Raw genomic sequence first — 26068 nt, 5'->3', positions numbered from 1 at the left:
ACCTTTTTGCTTGTCTCAGCTGGGTATCCGTTCCTTTGTTTTGGGACTGTGGAGGTTATCAGTTCTAGAATCTTCCATGCCCTGGCATATAGTAACACCTACTGTACATTACATTCCACTTTCCTTATTAAGCTTTTGCAGTAGGATGTACATGTATGAACTAATATGGGAATATTGCACTTTGTGGATATTGGCTATGGCTCCAGTTTAGGGAGTCTTATCCAGTGGTCAGGCTGAGATAGCCATGGCCTTCTGAATTAAGTCTCTCTTTCCAACTACCTTTAAGAATTTGCTATATTAGGGTTTATAACTTTTGTAAGAGATTTTTTGTTAAATTGCCTCACACAATGCCTTTTCATGATATGTATTTTGTGGATTAGCAAATAGGATCTCCTCGTATGTTCAATACATAAGTCATGGGCTCATTGCCTTATTAATATAATGGACTGTGATACATTAGGCTTACGGAATTTTACTGCACGACAACACCATTTAATTTAGTAAATTATGTTCCAGCCAATGTTGAACAGCCTATACAAATCTTGCAGTTGTACAGTGGATTGGGTCTGTTGCAGATATAATATACATTGTAGGCAGATTTAAAGCATAGCATGGTCAGTGGTTTCCCTCCTTGCTCCACCAAGACACGCTGCCTGTATGAAATATGGCATTCATGGCAGAAGCTAGGAGAGCCCCTACTTGCTGCTGCCCTTCCCGCTCATGTTTTGTACAGGCAGTATGTTTGCCATCATCCACACACTGCTAACAGATTGTGAAACTCTGATAATGCAGCCAGAGAACTGAATTTTCAGCATTGGGTGGATTTGGCCATTGCAACCCTATCAACTTCTTGCTATCCTTTTATCTAGTACAGTGGTCTCCAACCTTAATTGGGGTGTGAGCTACTAGTGAAAAATGAAACCTCTGTAAGAGCTACTAAGATTTTAGAAAAGTAAAAGCTGGCTAATAACCGAAAGTTCCTTCTGTTGCCAACGCTTGCTTGTGGATAGGGCAGGTAATCCCTATGTGCGGGTCCTGCTGTGTGGAAGGTGTGTGTGTGTATATAACTTCCACAGTAGTAGTGCCATAAATAATGCCCACAGTAGTGCCCCACATAATGTCCAGGGCTTGCTCCAGGCCTACCAACACCGTGATCGAGATTTCTTGAAGCTCCTCCTCCTTCCCCCAGTGCGTGCACTCCTGTGAAAGTGGGTCTGGCCTCGCATTTATATATTAGTTACACAATGCCCACAGTAGTGCTCCTTACACGTAATGCCTCCCAGTATGGCGGCAGTGGCACGTAATGCCCCCCCCCCAGTATAGTGGCAGTGGCACGTAATGCCCCCCCCCCCAGTATAGTGGCAGTGGCACGTAATGCCCCCCCCCCCCCCAGTATAGTGGCAGTGGCACGTAATGCCCCCCCCCCCAGTATGGTGGCAGTGGCACGTAATCCCCCCCCCCCCCCCCCCAGTATGGTGGCAGTGGCACGTAATGCCCCCCCCCCCCCCCCCAGTATGGTGGCAGCGGCACGTAATGCCCCCCCCCAGTATGTTGGCAGTGGCACGTAATGCCCCCCACTATGGTGGCAGTGGCCCGCAATGCCCACCCCACCCTCACCCCAAAGCAGTGCCGGGCTCAAAGCCCCATCCCCCAGCAGTGCAGGGCGCAAGGCCCCCCCCCAGCAGTGCCAGACGTAATGCCCCCAGTATTGCTCACCATTGCTGGCTTTTTCCGCCACTGGTGCTGCTCCTGTCTGAGGGGACGGGAGGGGAGGAGAGTGCACCTCTCTTGCCTCTCACTGAAAGTCCGGGGTGCGGTGACACTCTCCAGCAACCATTTGAAATATGGCGCCAGCTCATAAGCCAATCAGGAGCCACCACTACCAGGCCACAATCTCTGATTGGCTGACGGCCGGCAATATATTAGAATTGAAGGGAGCAGTGCCAGTGACTGCACAAGCCCATGTGCTCTGCGAGCTACCAAAAATACTATAGTGAACTACCGGTAGCTTGTGAGCAATGGGTTGGCAGTCACTGATCTTGTACATTCTTAAAAATGATAGGTATAATCTGATTAGTTACGTTGGATAATTTTCCACTTGTCCTCTTTAGAAGGTTTAAAAACCCCAAAGTATTCTAATGCACTCATAAGGGCAAATTTGATGCTGATGCCATGTTATACAGATAACCAATGTATTTGAATGTGTGGTCTGTTGAAAACATTAACTGTATGTACATCATAGGACTGTGAGCACCTGTTAAGAATCTGTGGTTCAGCCAGTTGCCTTTCTGGAATACACTTTATTTCCCAGCTTCATGTAAAGGGGGGTACTCACGGAGCGATCGCTGCTTAAAATCTAAGCAATCTGACTAGATTGCTTAGATTTTAAGCACGATCGCTCCGTGTGTAGCCCCCTTAGCGATAGCGATGCGCAGCCCCGCGCATCGCTATCGCTGCTGCTAGATTGGCCTGCATGCAGGCCAATCTAGCGGGTCGCTCACTTCACCCGCTGGGTGAAGTGAGCGGCCCCCCCGTCTCCCCCCGCACGCTCAGCACAGATCGCGCTGTGCTGAGCGCCGGGAGAGATGTGTGCTGAGCGGTTCGCTCAGCACACATCTCTCTGCCATCGGCCAGTGAGTACTGGCCTTAAGACTCACTCACTGATTAGTAAAATCTGTGTTGGGCTCCTGGAAATTGTGTAAGAGATTTCCTCTGGCAAATGAATAACTCTCAATTACTCAGTCCGGCCAACCAAATCGGTGTTTTGGAGTTCAGGAAAGGGTGAACAACAGAATTACTCATCTTCCTAAAATACATCACAACATGGCTTTTCTGAATCACTAAATAAACTGGCAAGATTATGGAATTAATTAGATTGTCTGTGTTCCCAAAAAGGTTCTGGTGCACACCCTGATTTATGGTGATTTTTGTTTTTAGTAAACTGTAGCTGTCTGTAGTGACTCCTAGCTTTAAAGCGCTGTGCAGCAGCATGAACCAAGACTGTGTATTATAAGGTGTTTGTTCACTTAATGAAATGTACCATAAGACTGCTGTGCCTTGTGAAAGACAACACTTGTTATGCAGTAAGGTTTCAGGATTTTTTTCATCATAGCACTGTTCCGGTGCCAGTCTCCCAAGTGGTGTCTGGATTCGTTATCGGCCGGCATCCCAACCGCATCCCCTACATCCCCTGTATATACATTATAACTCTTGCAGTTATCGAGTATATAGACCTGGGAAAACCGATTAGTTTAGTGTCCTAATTGGTTAAATTCTCCTCCTTTTATTTTTGAAAGATGACTGTATATACAATACCTATGTAATAAGATGATACTGTATAGCGCATAACCATATTGCAGGAATATTAAACATCACCAAGCCTTGTGGTGAACATCTTGTTATAGGTCTGGCCAAACCAAGAATGACCATCCTGGCTAATAGCAGATCATGTAGGTAGTTTGTTAAGAGACAATGTTTTACATTTACATTTTATTATATATATTTTTAAGATTTCTACACTTGCTAACTGGCTGAATATATAAATGATGGTTATTTAGTGTTGTGTAGATAAAAATTCTGCGTACTTAGAATTCTATAATAAGGCCATATCCTTGTTACTTTTTTCTGTTAGGTGATAATTCTTCTGTTGCGTTCTTTGCACACTTCTTTGGTAACCCTGGCTCAGATACATTGAAGGAGACACAAATATATATACAGGTTGAGTATCCCTTATCCAAAATTCAAAATCCCACATTTTTGGGTCCCCTACTGAGATAATGACATATATATTATATATTATGTGTATATATAGATATATTATATGGATATATAATATAATAGATATGTATATGTGTCATTATCTCAGTAGGGGAACCACAAATGTGGGATTTTTAATTTTGGATAAGGGAAACTCAACCTGAAATATGATTTAGTACGCTATTGTAATCTGCACACAAAATGTGTGCCGTGGCACTCTGGGGTCCTCGGTTGATTTGCAGGGGTGTCTTGGATTTTGGTTCCAGGACCAATCCAGATTATGTATGGTCAATGTAATAGACAAAACCAGTGCTGGTGGCTGCCAGCAATAAAATATGTGGACAAACAGAAGCAAATTCAGTCTCTCACCACACAACTGACCCCAAGGCTGACATATAAACACAGTTTACTTTTTTTAAACTTTTGTCCTAGGGGTGCCATGAAAATAATTATGGTACTGTAGGGCGCCGTGTTTCAGAAACGTTTGGGAGCCACTGTCCTAAGGTCTTAATTACATGGTAAAGTGTTTTCCACAGGACACTTGAATCCCAGAAGAAAGAAGATAGTATAGCTCAACCATAAAATGCTCTTTGACTTTAATCCTTACAGGAGAATGGTAGATTAGTCGTGTACATAAATACTTTCAGGCGTCATTTTCTTTACCCCTTAGTAGTAGATCATTCGCAGGTAGTCTAATCTGTATATTTAATATATTTACTATTTTGTAAATACTTGATTAATTTTCTTCTAGGTTTGTCTTGCATTAGCACATTATTCACAACCAACAGATCTCCAGCTACTTTTTGCCTTTGAATATGTTTCCAAGATGTATCATAATCAAGGTAGGTTAGGTTTACAGGTCTTGTTTTATTACAGCTTTGATCACAAATGCATTCAAAGAGAGCAACTGTTTGCATCCTGTTTTTTAGCCGGGATATCGGCAAAATAAAGCAATGCACAGCAAATAAATTAGACATTTTTATTTTTTCAAAACTAAAAAAAATCCCGATCAGGGCCAGACACTGTCACTTATTTAATTGCTCTGTTATGTCACAAACAGATATCAGAAACAGAAAATCAGCTATTTTGCAAGCATCTGTCTTTTGCAAAGATCCATGGAGTATCACCCAGGAGGGACTATCCTTACAATCAAAAGCCTAGTGTAAACACTGGCCGCCATTAGTATGCTACATACAAACAGAACATTAATACAAATAGCCACAATTATCCATGATGTAAATCTAGCAACTTTTAGAAATCTATAGTTCTCTTACTGTTCACGCGACATAGGTCTGACACCTCTAAATTATTTATTGATCTTATTGGAGCCAGGTGTATATGCTGCTGCTGCAGAGGTAGAGGTGGTGGCATTTCCAGATGTGTACAGCTCTGTATACTGTGTGCACAGAAATGATTTACTAAATGACTTACAGTATGTGAATGTATTCTTGCATTGTTAATGTCTCAGATGTATGATTAAAATACTATGTTCAATGTTACTGACAGCTGATAAAATGAATGGCATAGATCCAGGAGGAGGAGATATTGGCCTGAAGACTCCATTGTTTGAAACGTACTCGGACTGGGATAGAGAGATCAAAAGAACTGGAGCCTCTGATTGGCGAGTTTGCTCAGTAAATGAGGGTTACATGATTTCAAAATGGTAAATATCCTTTTGTAGATTTAGATCGTCAGAGACCGCTGTAGTTTGTGCATTTATGTAACTTTATGTTTTCCAGCAGTTGCTTAAATTGTTCGTTTTATCCTCTATGTACTGTAATAATGAAAAGTACATGCCCAGGTTCTCACGATCACCATACCGTAAACTGAATGTGCCTTACAGAATAGAAAAGTACCACAGCTTCAGTGACCACTTACTGATAACTCCTACCAAGCCCACACATTATTGTCCTTTTCCTGCCTTACTAAACAGAAAACCATAGTACACAGCAGTTCCGTCATCCTTCATCATCGCCAGCACTCAAAGCAAACTTGCTAGGGAGAGAGAGAGAATAAGTCTATAAGCATAGTGTCAACATTGTTAATGTTTTATTCTGTGAACTGGTTAATGCTGATATGAACCTGTAAGCAAGATATACCACACCCTTTCGTTTAATGAAATAAATGATAAAATAATAGAATGTGGCAAAGGGAAGTGAATTATAGGTCAGCTTGGGTTTACGGTGATTTTACACAAAACAAAACAATGCTTTTCTGTAGGCATTTCCTTCATCTTGACTTGCTGTCCTGGCTTATGAAAAGTAGTAAGTCTCTTTACAATGCAGATTAACGCTAAGCGATTTAAGGACTTCTTGTTTAAGCTCTTTTCTTTACACCATATGCTGCTCATATGAACAAATGATCGGAAATACAAAACAATTTCTTGTATCTGATGTGCATAATTCACATAACCATGCGGCAAATGGCACAGCCAAGATGTGTCTATTTTCATTGTTGAGGAACTAATTAGTGGTGTAACTCCTCAGAGACTGGGTAATTTGACAGCTTGTCAGTCTGCTGTTCATGAGATATCTTCCACACTGCGATCACAACCACTACAAGTGGGACTGAAGTAATTGCACAGCATATGGCAAGCTAATGTGTTTCTCCCGCCGCCTCTATTGCGTTCAGTCCTGACCAAAATATATTTAGAACGATTTACATATGTTCCTGACACCGAGTACTAAGGAGAAAATCTTTTTCATTTGTAAGTAGTCAAACCTTTTTCCCATGTAAAGAAGCCATACGGTATAAGATGAGAGCAGTTTGCAATGGCGAAGTTTAACACATGAATTGGGAATTTGAATTAGCTCTCAAAGGGGTACATTTACTAAGCAGTGATAACAGTGGAGAACTGAGCCAGTGGAGAAATTTCCCCATCAACCAATCAGCAGCTCTGTATCATTTTGTAGTATGCAAATGATAGATGTTACTTCAGTGCTGATTGGTTGCCATGGGCAACTTCTCCACTGGCTCACTTCTCTGCTCTTATCACTGCTTAGTAAATGTACCCCTTAAAGAGCAGATCCCATTTACACATGTTCATTGTCCAAAATTGTATTTAAAACCTAAATGGTGACCGTCCTCGTCATTCCAACACAGAGAATGATAAAAATAAAATAAAAATTCAATATTTTCTATGCCCAAGAACCAGTATCCCTTCTCAGTGTAGCCACTCACAGGGATGAACACATTGGATGAGGTATGGTCATTCAAATTTAAGGCAGTGCGGTCGGGTCGCTACAAGTCTGCTCATCACGTGTCCTAGTAGTACGGTATAGACACACGCAGACACGCATGCCAGCTGCCAATGTCTTTTCTCAGACATACCCAATAATGATTCAGTTAATTTCTTTTGAACTATTATCGGTATTAATGCTCTCTTGGGGCTGCAAACGGTCCTATCTGGCCAATTTGAAAATGTCAATGATTTTGCCGTGTGTGTTTCAACTTTAACTGAGACTGTACTCGCAGCACTATCTGTATTCAGAAAACTCCTAAATACATTTTAATGTCTATTATAGAACCTACATGGTGCATATATGGAGCAAAAGTAAATTGGTAAAAAATAAACAAAAAAAACCTAACTGTAGCTTGCTGTTAAAGGGATTACTTTTTATTGCAGTTCTTTTATCCGTAAGGAACCAATCTTTGTCCCAAGGTATAACTTGCCCACATGTAGGTTAGGGCACATCCTGACACTGCTCAAAAATGCCCTTCTGTTGGGGAAATGCCACAATCTCCCTTTCCGTCAGGGCGAATCCCAAATTTTGATAATCTCTAATGGAACAGCGGCCGTTTTCTTGCCCTATGAGAGCAGATATCATTAGCTGTGTTTAAAATAAAATAAAGACCAATAACCGGTAGTCCCTTTAAGAACAAAGAGCTCAGAAACGAGTATACACTGTAGGCTGATAACAGCATGTGGGAATTGCAGTGATGAGTCATATCATAGTTCCCTATGGCCAGTAGACAATGGTAGTGAAAGCTGTCTGTCCTGTTTTATAGGAGGCTCTCACTGAGGCTAAATTGTACTGACTACACCTACTTGCATGTACTATTAAGTGACTGATTGAATGAAGGAATCACAGTTTTAAATGTGTGATTCTCATTGATTAATTATCCTGTTCCACCGAAATCTACTAATCATGTGAAACTTACTAATGACATGTGAAACCCAAAGTAAATTTCATCCCATTAATGATGTTTCAATCTGGGCAGCTGTATGCATTTGACAAAATATCAATTCCAGTAAATTCAAGTTTATTTTTTCAATGTTTTTAATGCTATGATCTCGGTAACGAATAACAGTCTTGCTGCATTTTCATCCGAAGCTATTACTATGACATATTTGTATCTCATTCTAGCCTACCGGAGTATTTTGTCGTCCCCTCCTCTTTGGCAGATACGGACCTAAAGCAGTATTCATATTCATTTTTTGGAAGACGCATGCCAGTGAGTATGTACTGATTACTCTCTCAGGCAATGAGATATATTCTTGGCTCTTCTAAAATTATTATTTCAGTTCTTATTAACCTTTTAGATTGTATTATTGACACCTTAAACATCTCTTTAAAATAATAATTAGTTTGCTTGAGGGAATGTGACCCTATTTATGTTCTATGCAGCTGTGGTGTTGGAACCATTCTAATGGCAGTGCATTAGTGAGGATGGCCAGCATCAAGGACCTGTTACAGCAACGCAAGATTGACCAACGGTGAGCAGAATATAGGCACTGTATTGGTGGCAGATGTCTTGGCAAACATCAACTATGTCCACATTAAATGTTATCACATGCTGTAGTAACTGCAGACCTGACAATAGCATTTAACTCTTTATTTGCCCTTTTTCATTATATTTTCACCTACAAATGTGTCCTCATACACTATTGCTGCATCTTTTTGCTCGAATTTGCATCTTAGTCATAATGTGATGCGGAAAAAACTGCTTCATAAAACTGCACCGATTGATTTGATATGCAACACTTGTGCATCTTTGTGTGACTGAGTATGAATCTGTATCAGAAGTGCTACCATGCAGCAGCCGCTCCTTTTTTTTTTTTTTTTTTTCCCCCACACAAAATTCCATTGTGCCTTGTATACAGATTCGGTCTCACACAGATGTAGAAGTGTCGCATCTCAAATTGGTCAGAGTAGTCCCGTGAAGCGAATTTGACGCATTGTGATTAAGACGCACATCCATTAGAAAAATATGCTACACCGCTTAGCAAGTCTCGCTCGCGCCAGGGTTTAAGTGCTGCATGGCGTATTGAAGCTAGATGTATGAGAGCACATCTGTAATTGTGATTTTTGGATCTTCTGAAACGGTAGACTGTTATAAAAGCATTAACCTAGATGTTGCTTGAGCGAATTGCAGCCACAGAAAATGTAAACACTACAGCATAACTATAATATGAAATCCACATTGCTTGAAAGCAACATTACTATGTATAGGATTAATAATGCCACGACTAGCAGAGGTTTAACAGGTCTTCATTTTTATATTCTGCTTTTCCTTCCTAGTATCTGTGGCGGAATAACACGCAGTCACCCTCTAAGGAGCGATGTTTACAAATGTGACTTGGATCACGGCCTGCCAACTATCCAGGATATTCAGGCTGCATTCAGCAAGCTCAAGCAGCTGTGTGTGAATGGTGAGTAGAGCATTTGTACTCCCAATGCTTGTTTATCTCGCTGATTACATTTGCAGTATATTTTGTAGTTCTTTGTATGTTGCCCATTATAGTGTCATTTTGGTTGGTAATTTAACCAAGCTGCTTAACCGTTCCCAAAACCATATTGATTGAATGAACCCATATTTACATTGTTGTTGGCATCTTTGTTTGAACCAAAAGTGCGGAAGCTCCTACGGCAGTCGTTCCCAAACGCAGTCCTCAAGGCACCCTAACAGTCCAGGCTTTAGGGATATCCTTGCTTGTGCACATTTGATATAATCAAACTGACTGGGGTTTAAAGGTGCATACACACTGGGCGTTTTTGCCCAGTGTGTATGCACAGCGGTGATCGTGGACATCGCTGGCAGGAAAATAGCTCAGTGCATACACACTGAACTATTTTCCCTGTGCCAGTGATGTTCACGCGGGGCTGAAGCACTTTCCACAGTAGGAGACTGTGGAAAGTGCTTCACTCAGCCTGACAGACGGCGGCGGCCAGCGATGATACTGGAGCCATACACACTGGCCGAGTTTGAGCTCAAAGTAGCTCAAAATGCCAAAAGTGAGTCCGGTGGCGTCATAAGGTGGGTGCAGGGGGTTCGGCCGGCACCTGGGTGTCACCCTCGGAAAGGGTGACAACAAAGTGCTTGCACCTCTGCGATGACTGGAGCCAGATGCCGCAGTGTGACAGCCTCGTACAGCACCTGGCTCCTCTCATTGATGAGGAGCTGACAGCTAAGGAAGAGTGTCTTCGGGGGCTGCCCAGTATCGCCGAAGATGCTGGGCACGCCCCCGGAGTTACGAGTTTGGGATCCCCGTGAGGCCACACCCTCTGTGTGGGGCCACTACCCCTTATACGAGGTCATGCCTCCTTTTCGCAGCGAGTGTGCCTCTGGCGCACAGGGAGATCCAGGGTGCGATCCGGGTGTCTTCTCTGCTGAAGTCTCCTGTGCCTTAGCATGGATATCCTTAAAACCTGTTGCGGTGCCTTGAGGGCCATATTTGCAAACCACTGCCCTATGCCTGCAGTGGTATTCAGTTAATTGCTTCAACTTCTGCACTGCATGTGTGCCATACAACCAAACTACAATGTATATGAGCAGCTTTGCACATAAGAAAACAAATTGATTCCAAATGAGTTTTAAAACTATCTTACTCAATTTTACCAAGTTATTTGCTGTAAAATAAGATTGAGAGTGTATTCCAGTATTTCCATACGCAGTCTATGACCTTGGAAGGTATATTCACTATTAATCTGATTAATTGAAAATTAGGTCACCTGTGCTATAAACTGAACAGACAACTGATTAATAAAATAAAACTCAGAACCTATATTATTATGTAATCAACCTGGAGAACAGCTCTTGCACAAAACACCTCTTCAGTTCCATCTAAATGGCTCTATTGCCGAAACTCATTGCTATTTGGTAATGTGGTAATAAAACAAGGCACTGTTATACATGAATTAGTTCCATCAGCTGTTCCTAGATTGTGTTCTCCTCCTGCTGTGCCTTACACTCAGTACTGCTGTTCACTGATCCAAGCACACATTCCTTTTTGCAGCATGCCTGAGCCATGTAAATATGCTGTTTACATGTTATGTAGCCTTCCACGATCCATGTTTATGTGAGAGCCATATGTAACATAAAGTGCATTATGACAAAAGCATGATCCTGCCACTTGTCGTATTTACAGAGATTTTGACCTCCAGTGTCTTCTGCTGAACAAAGCTTGGACGTATATATTGATTGAATGGTGATGACACAGAGCTTGGTTGTGTGCGTGTTTGCTGTAAAACATCACAAGTGTCTGTGCCAGTTTATAATCATTTGGGACATTTGGTATACTGTGGGCAGGTTTGTTCAGCAGGGCTTGTTTCATTGCACAACAATGTGCTGAGTAGCTGGAATCGGCCAGTAAGGCTTCAGGGCAACATGATCCTGTTACATACCACAATGAGTTATTGTATTCCGGGTCTTCAGTACAACGGACCTGCTGCCATTCTACAGTAGCCAAGCTTTAAATGCATATACTGTAGACACCATGCGTTTATCATTAGTGTAGCCCATATTGCCCTGGTAGATAGAGCCAATGACTCCTGCCAGCTGGAGGGGAGAGGCTGCAAACGTCTGTGCACAGAAAAGTGATGACATGGTGAGAATAAGAAGTAGGTGTGAGAAGCAACAGTAAAAATAGCAGCTTTACACTTGGCCATACAGATATCTTATTTCCTCTTCTCGATGTTTGTTTTGCTTTTTCCGTTCCTCCATCTCCACAGGTTTAGTATCATCTTCCTCTTAACACTAGGTTAAGTCTGTGACGGCATCCTATAGCCGGAATAGCATGTTACAAAATAACTTAATATATAATGTACATACCTATATAACATAGACTTTATGACTGCAGACACGGATATTCATGTCTAGAGGCCAGACAAACTACAGCCCTAAACTTAATTATTGACGATGATGCAACTGCATTGTAATGGTAACTATAGTGACATAATAGGAGTGATTATATTTATATAATGACAACAAGCTATAATAATCATGCAGGAGAAAATTATATGTATGTGAAAGAGTTGAGTTCATGGAGGAATATTAACTATACAGTAAGCTACTAGTTTATTTTTACTAACTCCACCTATATTAGGTATGATACAATACATAGAGTTGCTGGGATTTTTTCCTCCTCTTAAGATTTCTATATCTAAAGGGCACATCAGCAGCTGAAATTCATCTGCAACTTAAGTTAAGGTGTACGGAGGTGACGTTGTATCACGGAAACATGTTTGGAACTGGTGAACTGGCTTTGATAACGGCAAGATAGATGTTGAAGAGGAGTAGTGATACGGCCGGCCAGGCACGTCCACCACAACCAGTGTACCTGACATCACTGTGCACCTCAACAAGTTGGCGATGAATTCCAGCTGCTGACGTGACCTTTAGATGCAGAAATCTGATCACACTACGCACCTCAATGTGTGACACTGTTCCCGCCATCTATCTATCCAGTGTGTCTTTGTTACACACTTTTTATATACCGTGTATGCGTTATAAATGTGTCATTACAGGAAATATTCACCTTTGTGGATGGGGTCTGGGACTCAGGATCGACAGCAAAAAGGTCGACAAACCTTAGGTCGACGCCAGTTGGTCGACACGCCTTAGGTCGACATGGAAAAAGGTCGACATGAGGGGGGGTTTTTTGTTTGTTTTTTGGTGTCGTTTTCTTCGTAGAGTGATCGGGAACCCCAATTAGTGCACCGCGTCCCCTCGCATGGCTCGCTTCACTCGCCATGCTTCGGGCATGGTGCCTTCGCTTCGCTCGGCACAGATTACCGTTCCAATCGTAGTCCACGTGGATCGTTAAGTATAAAAAAGTTCCAAAAAAGAAAAAAAAATCGTGAAAAACTCATGTCGACCTTTTTCCATGTCGACCTTTTTCCATGTCGACCTTTTTCCACGTCGACCTTTTTCCACGTCGACCTAAGGTTTGTCGACCAATTGGCGTCGACCTAAGGTTTGTCGACCTTTTTGCGGTCGATCTGGAGTACGGATACCTGTGGATGCATACTATACGTTTTGCAAATATAACCCCTATCCCATATTAAACCTTTTGGTTAGACTTACAATCTAGTAGACTGCATCTAATAATATATTGTTCTAATTCAGATTCATACTCTATCAGAATCTGTATCATATTTTTCATCTTCGGGGTAGCCGTTAGTATTGCACAGTGTCTGGCCCTCATCAGTATATTAGAATCCACATCACCATCAGCTGCTAAAACCAGTGGTACTGGCAAGTGTAGATATGGCCGCATGCGCTCGGCTCCCCAAAATATGGAAAATAATCACTAGGTGTGCTCTATTAGAAAGCGTATCTGAGGGAATGGTCAGGCATAGAAAGGGCTTATATGTGAAAATAATAGTGTGAGTATAATTTATATATAATATACACACACGTGTGTGTATGTATGTATGTGTGTGTGCATGTGTATATATAGATGTGTGTATATGTGTGTGTGTGTGTATATATATATATATATATATATATATATATAAAACTTATGCACCTCTGTGTGTCAGTCTCTCCTACCTGTTGTTCTGATATCGGAATGAGCTCTGTGCACATAGGTTAGTCTGAGCAATTATTCTTATTATGTTACTAACCAATCATGGTTCAATATTCTCTTTGGGCTCTATGAACAAGTCTCTTATGATCTAAATCCTTAATTTGATCTGATTCTTCTCCGGCATATACGGCAACTTTGTGAGATCATGGACATCTTTTTAGAGCCCTTTTAAAATAGGCGTTACAGCTTTTTGCAGCTTACATTGATTTACAATATGCTTGCATATTAAAAGTATCAGAACTTGACAATACTCCTGAGTCCTGAAATGCCAGAGCAAATGTAATATTTGGCTTTCAAAACAGACATCTGTAGTAATGTACATTTCAAGAATAGTGTAATGATACAGGTCAGGTATCCACTATCCGGATACCCGAAAACCAAAATATTCCAAAAACCAGAACATTTTGGCCCTGTAGTGGCATCATGATGTGGCCGGCATCATGACATCACTGTAGTCTGCGGCCAGCCACAGACAGGTGGGGGAGTGGCTTTGCAGCCATTCCCTCACCGTCCCTACAGGCCGGACCTGCTGCGGACACATCGGACCCCCACGCTGACGCTGCGGACCCCCAGGATCCATCCGGAAAATTCTATGTCCGGGATGCTCCTGGTTCTGAGCATTCCGGGAAAGGATACTCAATCTGTATTACGGTCATAATATAAATGAAACACCCAAGTGTAGACCTACAGATCACATGAGTGAGACCTGTTAATGTACATTAGTGGTTATTTAATCATGTAATATAGTCGTCTGGATTTTTAGACTGATTTACTGTGAACATATTATATATTGACTTGTTTCTCATTCTTCTTTGGTAGTTACTGCAAGCATGTGGCCCTGCAGCTTTTATCCAGCTTCTCTGTATAGTGAGGACTACCCCAATAATTTGTCTTATCTTACAGGCAGACTGTGGTGATGTGTGCCCTGTAGCGGTGAATCAACTGTGTACCTCTCTCTCACTCTGCTTCTCTGCATTTCTTTCTATCTTTAGAGCCATTTGATGAAACAGAGGAGCGATGGTTTTCATCCCTGGAAAACACACGGTGGCTGGAGTATATCAGGTATACACAGCTTTAATTAGATTATTTTTTATTCTTATTTATCATTATTGTTATTAGTTGCGTCTCCCATATCCAAAATTTCCACACAAAAAAAATCCGAAATATTTTTATTTTTATTTTTTTAGCACGACTGAGATAGTGACACACCTTTGCTTTCTGATGGTTCAGTGTACACAAACTTTGTTTTATGCACAAAATTATTAAAACAATTGTATAAAATGCATTCAGGTTTAGACTTGAGTCTCATTCCCAAGATATCTCATTATGATATGCAAATTTTTCAAACTATGGACAAATCTGATATCCAAAATACTTCTGGTCCCCAGCATTTTGGATATGGGTGACTCAAGCTGTGTTATTGTTTTGCCTTATTTACAAAGCGGCAGCCTCTTGGTGTGTACACACGGTGAGATCCTTGCTATGGCCGATTTTCACTTGCGATTTCCCTTGAACTCCATGGAGCCCAGATAGCACAGATTTTGACTAACTTTTCTTGAGATATGGACTATGTGTGCTTACGATTTTGGCTTATGTGAGATGTAATTGACATGTGAGAGGAACTAGATAGTACACCGATCTAGCAAGGATTGACTTGCCTGCACAGTCTATCTTTTCTTGCGATGCCGACCTGGCGGGACCGCGCATCGGGATCGCAAGGTGACTTTCACCTTGCGATCTGCACTAACTTTTCTTGCGATTTTGACTATATAGTCAAAATCGAACGAAAATATCTCACTGTGTGTACACACCCCTACACAGCATAGTAAATTTGTGGGTTCAGGTAACAAACCAACAACATTAAATGAAACAGAAAGTGGTACTGTCACTGCCCCAATGAGCTGGAGTATACTGTATATTTTATTGAACCCTTTCAGCCCTCTGCTGCGTATAGACAATGGAAGCAGTCCTAATAACTTAACAGATGGAGTATCACAGGCTGTAGGATTTGTAATGACTGTGACAAAATCTCTCCCTAGGCATGATGTTTTATTTGGAACTGGTCAGTATCATTGGTTACGTCCTGTCACATCCGGTTGAGATAAAGTGGTATATTTATAGTAGCACATGACTTCTGGTAGTCAGGAGGCTGTTTAGCTGAGTCATCAGATACAAAAGTGTACAAATCTTTTGCCTATTTTTTATCTAAACTGTTACTGCTTCATATAGTTATCAAAGTTTGTAACCAAGTACTGGGTGTTCAGACAACGTAGGCATCAAGGGAGAGATTCAAGGCTAGATGCGTCATTGCTTGGGGAGTGATAAAATGGAGAGAGAAAAAGGTCGAGCCAATCGGCTCTTGTCGTGTTACAGGCTGGGTTTGAAAAATGACAGTTAGGAGCTGATTGGCTGGAATTTTTTCTCTCTCCATTTTATCACTCTCCAAGCGATGACGCGTCTAGTCCTCAGTGTTCAGCACTCGACTGCAGCTCTTCAGTAGTTGTTGCCAAAGGGCACGATAATATAATTTCTCTGACGTCCTAGTGGATGCTGGGAACTCCGTAAGGACCATGGGGAATAGCGGCTCCGCAGGAGACTGGGCACAACTAAAGAAAGCTTTAGGACTACCTGGTGTGCACTGGCTCCTCCCTCTATGACCCTCCTCCAGACCTCAGTTAGAATTTTGTGCCCGGCCGAGCTGGATGCACACTAGGGGCTCTCCTGAGCTCCTAGAAAAGAAAGTATATTTTAGGTTTTTTATTTTCAGTGAGATCTGCTGGCAACAGACTCACTGCTACGAGGGACTTAGGGGAGAGAAGCGGACCTACCTGCTTGCAGCTAGCTTGGGCTTCTTAGGCTACTGGACACCATTAGCTCCAGAGGGATCGAACACAGGCCCAGCCTCGGTCGTCCGGTCCCGGAGCCGCGCCGCCGTCCCCCTTGCAGAGCCAGAAGCAAGAAGAACGTCCAGGAAATCGGCGGCAGAAGACTCCGGTCTTCATTAAGGTAGCGCACAGCACTGCAGCTGTGCGCCATTGCTCCCTGTGCACACCACATACTCCGGTCACTGATGGGTGCAGGGCGCTGGGGGGGGCGCCCTGGGCAGCAATTAGAATACCTTAAGAGTGGCAAATCACACATAATATAGCCTAATAAGCTATATATGTGTAAAATACCCCTGCCACATTATGATTATAAGAGCGGGAGAAGTCCGCCGAAAAAGCGGCGGGGCTATCTCCCTCAGCACACTGGCGCCATTTTCTCTTCACAGTGCAGCTGGAAGACAGATCCCCAGGCTCTCCCCTGTAGTTTTCAGGCTCAAAGGGTTAAAAAGAGAGGGGGGGCACTAAATTTAGGCGCAAATCTGTGTATTATAGCATCTATAAGGGAAAAATCACTGTGGGTAGTGTGAATCCCTGCATTATATAGCGCTCTGGTGTGTGCTGGCATACTCTCTCTCTGTCTCCCCAAAGGACTTTGTGGGATCCTGTCCTCAGTCAGAGCATTCCCTGTATGTGTGCGGTGTGTCTGTACGGCTGTGTCGACATGTTTGATGAGGAGGCTTATGTGGAGGCGGAGCAGATGCCGATAAATGTGATGTCACCCCCTGCGGGGTCGACACCTGAGTGGATGGACATGTTGAAGGAATTACGTGACAATGTCAACTCCTTACATAAAAGGTTTGACGACATAGCAGATGTGGGACAGCCGGCTTCTCAGCCCGTGCCTGCCCAGGCGTCTCAAAAGCCATCAGGTGCCCTAAAACGCCCACTACCTCAGATGGCAGACACAGATGTCGACACTGATACTGACTCCAGTGTCGACGACGATGAAACTACTGTACATTCCAATAGAGCCACCCGTTACATGATTACGGCAATAAAAAATGTGTTGCACATTTCTGATATTACCCCAGGTACCACAAAAAAGGGTATTATGTTTGGGGAGAAAAAAGCTTCCAGTGGTTTTTCCCCCATCTGATGAACTAAATGTGTGAAGAAGCGTGAGTTTCCCCCGATAAGAAACTGGTAATTTCTAAAAGGTTACTAATGGCGTACCCTTTCCCGCCAGAGGATAGGTCACGTTGGGAGACATCCCCTAGGGTGGATAAAGCGCTCACACGTCTGTCAAAGAAGGTGGCACTACCGTCTCAGGACACGGCCGCCCTAGAGGAGCCTGCAGATAGAATGCAGGAGGCTATCCTGAAGTCTGTATATACACACTCAGGCATTATACTGAGACCAGCTATTGCTTCAGCATGAATGTGCAGTGCTGCAGCTGCGTGGTCAGATTCTCTGTACCTTAAGACAGGGACACTATATTGCTAACCATAGAGCATATTAAAGACGCAGTCTTATACATGAGAGATGCACAGAGGGATAATTGCCGACTGGCATCTAAAATAAACGCAATGTCCATTTCTGCCAGGAACTCGGCAGTGGACAGGTGATGCTGATTCTAAAAGGCACATGGAAGTTTTGCCTTACAAGGGTGAGGAGTTGTTTGGGGATGGTCTCTCGGACCTCGTTTCCACAGCTACAGCTGGGAAATCAACATTTTGCCCCATGTTCCCTCACAGCCAAAGAAAGCACCGTATTATCAGGTACAGTCCTTTCGGCCCCAGAAAGTACGGTTTGGTGAGACCCATTTTAAATTTGTAATCCTTGAACACTTATATACGAAGGTTCAAGTTCAAAATGGAATCGCGGTTATTGCAAGCCTGGACGAAGGGGATTACATGGTATCACTGGACATCAAGGATGCTTACCTGCATGTCCCCATTTACCCCCCTCACCAGGAGTACCTCGGATTTGTGGTACAGGACTGTCATTACCAATTCCAGACGTTGCCGTTTGGTCTGTCCACGGCACCGAGGGTATTTACCAAGGTAATGGCAGAGATGATGATACTCCTTCGAAGGAAGGGAGTTATAATTATCCCGTACTTGGACGATCTCCTTATAAAGGCGAGGTCCAGGGAACAGTTGTTGATCGGAGTAGCACTAGCTGGGGCAGTGCTACAACAGCACGGCTGGATCCTGAACATTCCGAAGTCGCAGCTGGTTCCTACAACGCGTCTACTGTTCCTGGGGATGGTTCTCGACACAGAACAGAAAAAAGTGTTCTCCCGGAGGAGAAGGCCAAGAAGTTGTCATCTCTAGTCAGAGACCTCCTAAAACCAAAACAGGTGTCGGTGCACCATTGCACGCGAGTCCTGGGAAAGATGGTGGCTTCTTACGAAGCAATTCCATTCGGAGGGTTCCATGCAAGGATCTTTCAGTGGGATCTGTTGGACAGGTGGTCCGGATCGCATCTTCAGATGCATCGGCTGATAACCCTGTCTCCAAGGGCTAGGGTGTCGCTGTTGTGATGGCTGCAGAGTGCTCATCTTCCAGAGGGCCGCAGATTCGGCATACAGGACTGGGTCCTGGTGACCTCGGATGCCAGCCTTCGAGGTTGGGGGGCAGTCACACAGGGAAGAAACTTCCAAGGACAATGGTCAAGTCAGGAGACTTCCCTACACATAAATATTCTGGAACTAAGGGCCATTTGCAATGCCCTAAGTCAGGCAAGACCCCTGCTTCAAAACCAGCCGGTGCTGATCTAGTCAGACAACATCTCGGCGGTCGCCCATGTAAACCGACAGGGCGGCACAAGAAGCAGGATGGCAATGGCACAAGGATTCTCCGATGGGCGGAAAATCATGTGTTAGCACTGTCAGCAGTGTTCATTCCCGGAGTGGACAACTGGGAAGCAGACTTTCTCAGCAGACACGACCTCCACCCGGGAGAGTGGGGACTTCATCCAGAAGTCTTCCAAATGATTGTACACCATTGGGAAGGGCCACAGGTGGACATGATGGCGTCCCGCCTCAACAAAAAGCTAAAATGTTATTGCGCCAGGTCAAGGGACCCTCAGGCGATAGCTGTGGACGCTCTGGTAACACCGTGGGTGTACCAGTCGGTGTATGTGTTCCTTCCTCTGCCTCTCATACCCAAGGTACTGAGAATAATAAGAAGGAGAGGAATAAGAACTATACTCGTAGTCCCGGATTGGCCAAGAAGATCTTGGTACCCAGACCTTCAAGAAATGATCTCAGAGGACCCATGGCCTCTGCCGCTCAGACAGGACCTGCTGCAGCAGGGGCCCTGTCTGTTCCAAGACGTACCGCGGCTGCGTTTGACGGCATGGTGGTTGAACACCGGATCCTGAAGGAAAAGAGCATTCCGGAGGAAGTTATCCCTACGCTAATTAAAGCTAGGAAAGAAGTGACCGCAAACCATTATCACCGCATATGGCAGAAATATGTTGCGTGGTGTGAGGCCAGGAAGGCCCCAACGGAGGAATTCAGCTAGGTCGATTTCTGCACTTCCTACAGTCAGGGGTGACTATGGGCCTAACATTGGGTTCCATTAAGGTCCAGATTTCGGCTCTATCGATTTTCTTCCAAAAAGAACTGGCTTCACTACCTGAAGTTCAGACATTTGTCAAGGGAGTGCTGCATATTCAGCCCCCTTTTGTGCCCCCAGTGGCACCTTGGGATCTCAACATGGTGTTGGATTTCCTAAAGTCGCATTGGTTTGAACCACTTAAAACCGTGGAACTAAAATATCTCACGTGGAAAGTGTTGGCCTTGGCTTCGGCCAGGCGTGTGTCAGAATTGGCGGCTTTGTCTTGTAAAAGCCCTTATCTGATTTTCCATATGGATAGGGCGGAATTGAGGACTCGTCCCCAATTTCTCCCAAAGGTGGTTTCAGCGTTTAATTTGAACCAGCCTATTGTGGTGTCTGCGGCTACTCGTGACTTGGAGGACTCCAAGTTGCTGGACGTAGTCCGGGCCCTAAAAATCTATGTTTCCAGGACAGCTGGAGTCAGAAAGACTGACTCGCTATTTATCCTGCATGCGCCCAACAAGTTGGGTGCGCCTGCTTCAAAGCAGACTATTGCTCGCTGGATCTGTAGCACGATTCAACTTGCACATTCTGCGGCTGGACTGCCGCATCCTAAATCTGTAAAAGCCCATTCCACGAGGAAGGTGGGCTCTTCTTGGGCGGCTGCCCGAGGGGTCCCGGCTTTACAACTTTGCCGAGCAGCTACTTGGTCGGGGTCAAACACATTTGCTAAATTCTACAAGTTTGATACCCTGGCTGAGGAGGACCTAGAGTTCGCTTATTCGGTGCTGCAGAGTCATCCGCACTCTCCCGCCCGTTTGGGAGCTTTGGTATAATCCCCATGGTCCTTACGGAGTTCCCAGCATCCACTAGGACGTCAGAGAAAATAAGATTTTACTCACCGGTAAATCTATTTCTCGTAGTCCGTAGTGGATGCTGGGCGCCCGTCCCAAGTGCGGATTGTCTGCAATACTTGTATATAGTTATTGTTTAACTAAAGGGTTATTGTTGAGCCATCTGTTGAGAGGCTCAGTTATATTTCATACTGTTAACTGGGTATAGTATCACGAGTTATACGGTGTGATTGGTGTGGCTGGTATGAGTCTTACCCGGGATTCAAAATCCTTTCCTTATTGTGTCAGCTCTTCCGGGCACAGTATCCTAACTGAGGTCTGGAGGAGGGTCATAGAGGGAGGAGCCAGTGCACACCAGGTAGTCCTAAAGCTTTCTTTAGTTGTGCCCAGTCTCCTGCGGAGCCGCTATTCCCCATGGTCCTTACAGAGTTCCCAGCATCCACTACGGACTACGAGAAATAGATTTACCGGTGAGTAAAATCTTATTTTCTGCTCGCTTCCTGAGGTGGAGAGTAGAAATAGGTGATAAGTCCTGGTTTTGGGCGCCCAAACTGCAGTTAGCGCTAACCAGGATTTTAGATGGGTATAGGTAAAGGTGCATAATCAGGCGCGCAGAAACAATTGAATCGCCCCTTAATTCATATTTTCTCTATTATTATTACTGTAATGTAACAACTGAGCTGGTTTAGATACTGGAGCGAACTTTCACAGTTTGACATAAAGATTATGCTTTAACTTGTTAACTCTTTGCTGCCCCTCTGCAGAGCATTTCTGAAGCAAGCAGCTGAGCTTGTGTACATCATTGATTCCAGGCATCTCTCAGTCATTATACAAGGTGCTTTTTATTATTTTTTTTATTCTGTATTGTATAACTCAAATTTGGTTACTCTATATGGGTACAATGTATGCTGAGAATATAGAATAGATATAAGAATAGAATATGTGTAATATATAATATGTTTGTGTTTCGCTTAACATACATTTGACTAGGGCCAATTAACATTTGGGCCGCAATGAACCCCTTAACATTGGAAGAGAGAAGATGATTTGCGATGCAATGAGGGGGTGGTTGGCAAAGGATATTTATACCTGGCCAATATGTCTGTTATCTATATTATGGGTAAGAGAATGGGCATTTGCTGTATAAGCAAATCCAACATGGTTTCCTCAAATTACACAGGTCCAAAGGACCAGCACTGTAGTCACTGTCTGCTGACACCAAAGGTGACAGACTCTGTCGCAGTCACCTCTGCTTTGGTACCTAACATAGAAATTGTTAAGCCCTATAAGCTCTATAAATATATGGCCTTACGAGGTCCCGTGCCGGCATTGTAGTTAACAGTGTGAGGGCTAGGGTCCCTTCACACTGCACGGCCCCGGCCCGGCTGCCGAGTTGCAGCCGGCTCTCACCACTGGAAGGTCCGGCTGCCGGGCGGGTGCCGGGCCGTCTTTGCAGCCAGTAAACCATGTGTGTGAAGGGGAGCTTTCACACACAACGTTTTTTTTCCAAGCCGTGTCTGATGCTGCGCATGCGCACAGTATCACACACGGCTCAAAGCCGTCCTGTGTGACAGACTCTGCCGGTTTCTCCCGGATGGCAAAAAGCCGGACAAAGTTTGTCCGGCTTTTTGCCATCCGGGAGAAACCGGCCAATGTGTTACAGCCCTTACTGTATTTTTATCTGAACCAGCAGAGCTATGTAATCAGCTTTGCGTTATCAGAAATAAATCATGACATACCAAACCTAATGAGTAGACAGAACTTGCTGGATCCAGATATTGTTATGGAGGGAGTTCTGCTTTCTCACAGGGAATACACAGGGATTTCCCTCTAGCATTCCAGTGGTCTTTGTGACTCATTCCTTCTTTTTGCCAAATCCACTGATCCGAGAGGCTTGTCCAGCTGCTAAGTCTGAAAGGGAGCTGGAATGTCATTATCTGACTCGTTATGTCTGCTCTCCCATCACTAAAGGAATGCATCTGTCCGTGCAGTAGCTGCATATGATGGAACTCCTTCTCTCATTTGTAAGAGTATATTTGTGGTTTCTATTTTGCAAACAAATGCTCTGAAATGCAATATCTAAATATGTTCATCAATATTGGTAGTAGCTCTTTATATAATGCTGGTCACCGACTACAGTCCCATCTATAAGTTAAAGCTCTGAACATTCAACTGTCTTCTCTCAGAATGTGTATCTACAAGGGCTGCACACAGTATTAGTGTCCTCCATCATGCTGTTTAATCCCTCCACCCCTTCTTTCAACACTTAAGATGCTGACTGCTCAAGTCTCTTCTGTTTTGTAACCAGAGAAGTGAAAACCCCTGTCCCATGAAGTTTTCCGAGTACATGAAGGCTACTCCACTCTATATGTTATGTTGATTTCCATTTATTTTATATAGTCTAGGTGTATCGGAATCATGAGTGCTGGGGAATGTTTTGGATAAATTGGGGCATATGGAAATCGTGCTCCATATAGTGTCTGATGTGTTAGGCCTTTTTATTTGTATATATTTTAGACGCCCACATCCTGGTCAATGGCAGGATTAATGCTTGGCTGTGAAAGTGTCTGTCTTTTTATATTTATAAACTGTCCAGTAATTTGTATGAGGAAAATAATTGAATGCACAAATAGAGACAATTGAAATGGGGGGGAAAAACCAAAAACATTATACAAGCCCATTTGGTACATTTGTATGTGATGGATATTGTGTTTCTAATCCCAGAAGAGGAAGGTCGGGATCTCAGCTGCCTGGTGGCCTCTCTTACTCAGCTGATGTTGGATCCTTATTTCCGGACTATTGTTGGGTTTCAGAGCCTTATACAGAAGGAGTGGGTCATGGCTGGGTATCCGTTTCTGGACCGCTGCAACCATTTGGGGAAATCCGATAAGGAGGTATATTGCACGGTTGCTGTCTTGCTACATTACTGCCCATTATACACAAACACTGGCAAAATACCATGAGCCTCCTTAACCCAGGCCGGTTCTTTCCACTAAGCGTTACTATAAAATAGTAATGATATGATGAGAACACTGGAGAGGTCAGCACAGTTCAGATTCCAGTCACTTATTTGCTAGATTGATTTTTAAACTCTTTGCTGTCTGTACATCTGAATATTAAATGAGTCTTATAGCGTGCTTAACGACACTGAGAACCGGGTACTTATTTTCAAGACTCTAATTCATCAACTTGGATATATTATATATGCGTGTGTTTTTTTTAATTTTTATTATGCAAATATCCAGTAATAAAAACGTATTTATTTTTTTGATACTCTGGCCATTGTATATATGCAGTTGCATTTTGCAACTTGTTTGGTGCAGATGCATTGATTTCTCATTACACTTGGAAGGTACATAGTGGTACAGTATTGCTACAGTATCACGGAGGCTGCACATAAAAAGCTGTCCTTGGCCAAGTTACTGTTTGGTTATGAATGGTTCAAGGCAGTCACCGCTCACATTGTTCTGTATACATAGTTACTTATATTTGTAGTTGGTAGGGAACAGTTGAGTACATTGTTAGACAGAAAGTAGACCTGTTTGCTGTATTCTGAACATCTGTTTTTCTTCCCAAGTGTCCCCTGTTTGTACTATTCCTGGACTGTGTTTGGCAGCTGTTGGAGCAATACCCAGCAGCTTTCCAGTTCACAGAGACCTACTTAACGGTGTTACACGACAGCACTTGCATTTCGCTGTTTGGAACATTTCTGTTTAACTCTCCCCATCAGCGAGTGCAGCAGAGTACTGTAAGTATGACTTGACCTATTTCTTCATGCTAACATGGAGGGTTTATGCATATTTTAATATAATTAAGCAGAAATTGTGTGTTGTATTTTGCTTGATGATTGGGATACCTATGAAAGCATTACATGAGAGAGGTGGAGCAGACTTGATACAGATGTGTCCACATTAACCTATTCTCAAATCACATCACATCACATAGTGCCACACAATTCTGTACTGAATATGCATCTTAGCTCCTGACTCAGAGATGTACGTACACTGATCACACAGTAGCTGCATCTTAGCTCCTGACTCAGAGATGTACGTACACTGATCACACAGTAGCTGCATCTTAGCTCCTGACTCAGATGTACGTACACTGGGGGTAATTCCAAGTTGATCGCAGCAGGATTTTTGATAGCAACTGGGCAAAACCATGTGCACTGCAGGGGAGGCAGATATAACATGTGCAGAAAGAGTTAGATTTGGGTGGGTTATATTGTTTCTGTGCAGGGTAAATACTGGCTGCTTTATTTTTACACTGCAAATTAGATTGCAGATTGAACACACCCCACCCAAATCTAACTCTCTCTGCACATGTTATATCTGCCTCCCCTGCAGTGCACATGGTTTTGCCCAGTTGCTATCAAAAATCCTGCTGCGCCAACTTGGAATTACCCCCACTGATCACACAGTAGCTGCATCTTAGCTCCTGACTCAGATGTACGTACACTGATCACCCATTAGCTGGCTCAAAACTGAAGAAAATAAAAATAAATTATTCACCCCAGATTTAACGGAAGTACCGGTGTAGCCGCTCTCATCGTGGTGCAGCGAGTTGTGGGTGCTTTTTAAAAACCTGCAATAATCAGCAATTTTAAACAATTTAAAAGCTCAAAATATTAATTTTTGGGACAGTACTAGTCATCTATACTGTTACCCAATATTATTTGTCTTTTTTTGTGGGGTACATACTGATTTTCCCATGTATTTTTTACATTTCTCGCTAGTTTTTGATAGCAGACTTCACGTCTAATTTTTTTTCATTTGGATAACAGGAGAATCGGGCGCGCACATCGCTTTGGTGATGGAAAATTGGGTGTGATATCCACTTTAAGTTTTGCAGGGAAAACCTTGCGTTCAATTGAATATACCCCATAGAGTTCAGGATGCAATAACTAGATTTACTTTGTTGAAGCAAAAAGCCCGTTTGTACAGTGTCTATACTAGATGGGAAATTCATCAAACTGTTTAAAGAGAAGAGGTGGAGGTGTTGCTTATAGCAACCAATCAGATATTAGCTGCCATTTATCTCGTACAGTGGCTCTCAACGTTTTTTTGCAGTGACACACTGAAGAGTGACATCCCCACATGTGACACACAATTTGAAGGATCTAAAAAAGAAATATAAATCAAAGCATAGACTCCTCTTGGCGGTTCTTTAACTTTCAAAGAAACCCCCACCCCATATCCATTGTAGTTTACTTACAGTACCTTATCCTCTTACTCTCCCGTGCTACGGAGTCTGTGG

General features: G+C 43.3%; 1 protein-coding gene across 1 annotated transcript in view; it reads left to right on the top strand.

Annotated features, from left to right (window-relative positions):
* The window catches only part of MTMR10 (myotubularin related protein 10), a 201280-nt gene that overhangs the window by 153834 nt on the left and 21378 nt on the right, over positions 1 to 26068 (top strand). Inside the window, exons 6-14 of the mRNA XM_063926247.1 lie at positions 4508 to 4598; positions 5263 to 5419; positions 8124 to 8211; positions 8385 to 8473; positions 9279 to 9409; positions 14560 to 14629; positions 21577 to 21647; positions 23537 to 23706; positions 24390 to 24560. Coding sequence (XP_063782317.1) covers positions 4508 to 4598; positions 5263 to 5419; positions 8124 to 8211; positions 8385 to 8473; positions 9279 to 9409; positions 14560 to 14629; positions 21577 to 21647; positions 23537 to 23706; positions 24390 to 24560 — 1038 coding nt within the window. The remainder of the gene's footprint in view (positions 1 to 4507; positions 4599 to 5262; positions 5420 to 8123; positions 8212 to 8384; positions 8474 to 9278; positions 9410 to 14559; positions 14630 to 21576; positions 21648 to 23536; positions 23707 to 24389; positions 24561 to 26068) is intronic.

Source organism: Pseudophryne corroboree, chromosome 6 (genome assembly GCF_028390025.1).
Source record: "Pseudophryne corroboree isolate aPseCor3 chromosome 6, aPseCor3.hap2, whole genome shotgun sequence".
Taxonomy (NCBI): Eukaryota; Metazoa; Chordata; class Amphibia; order Anura; family Myobatrachidae; genus Pseudophryne; species Pseudophryne corroboree.
This window is presented reverse-complemented; position numbering and strand designations above follow the sequence as displayed.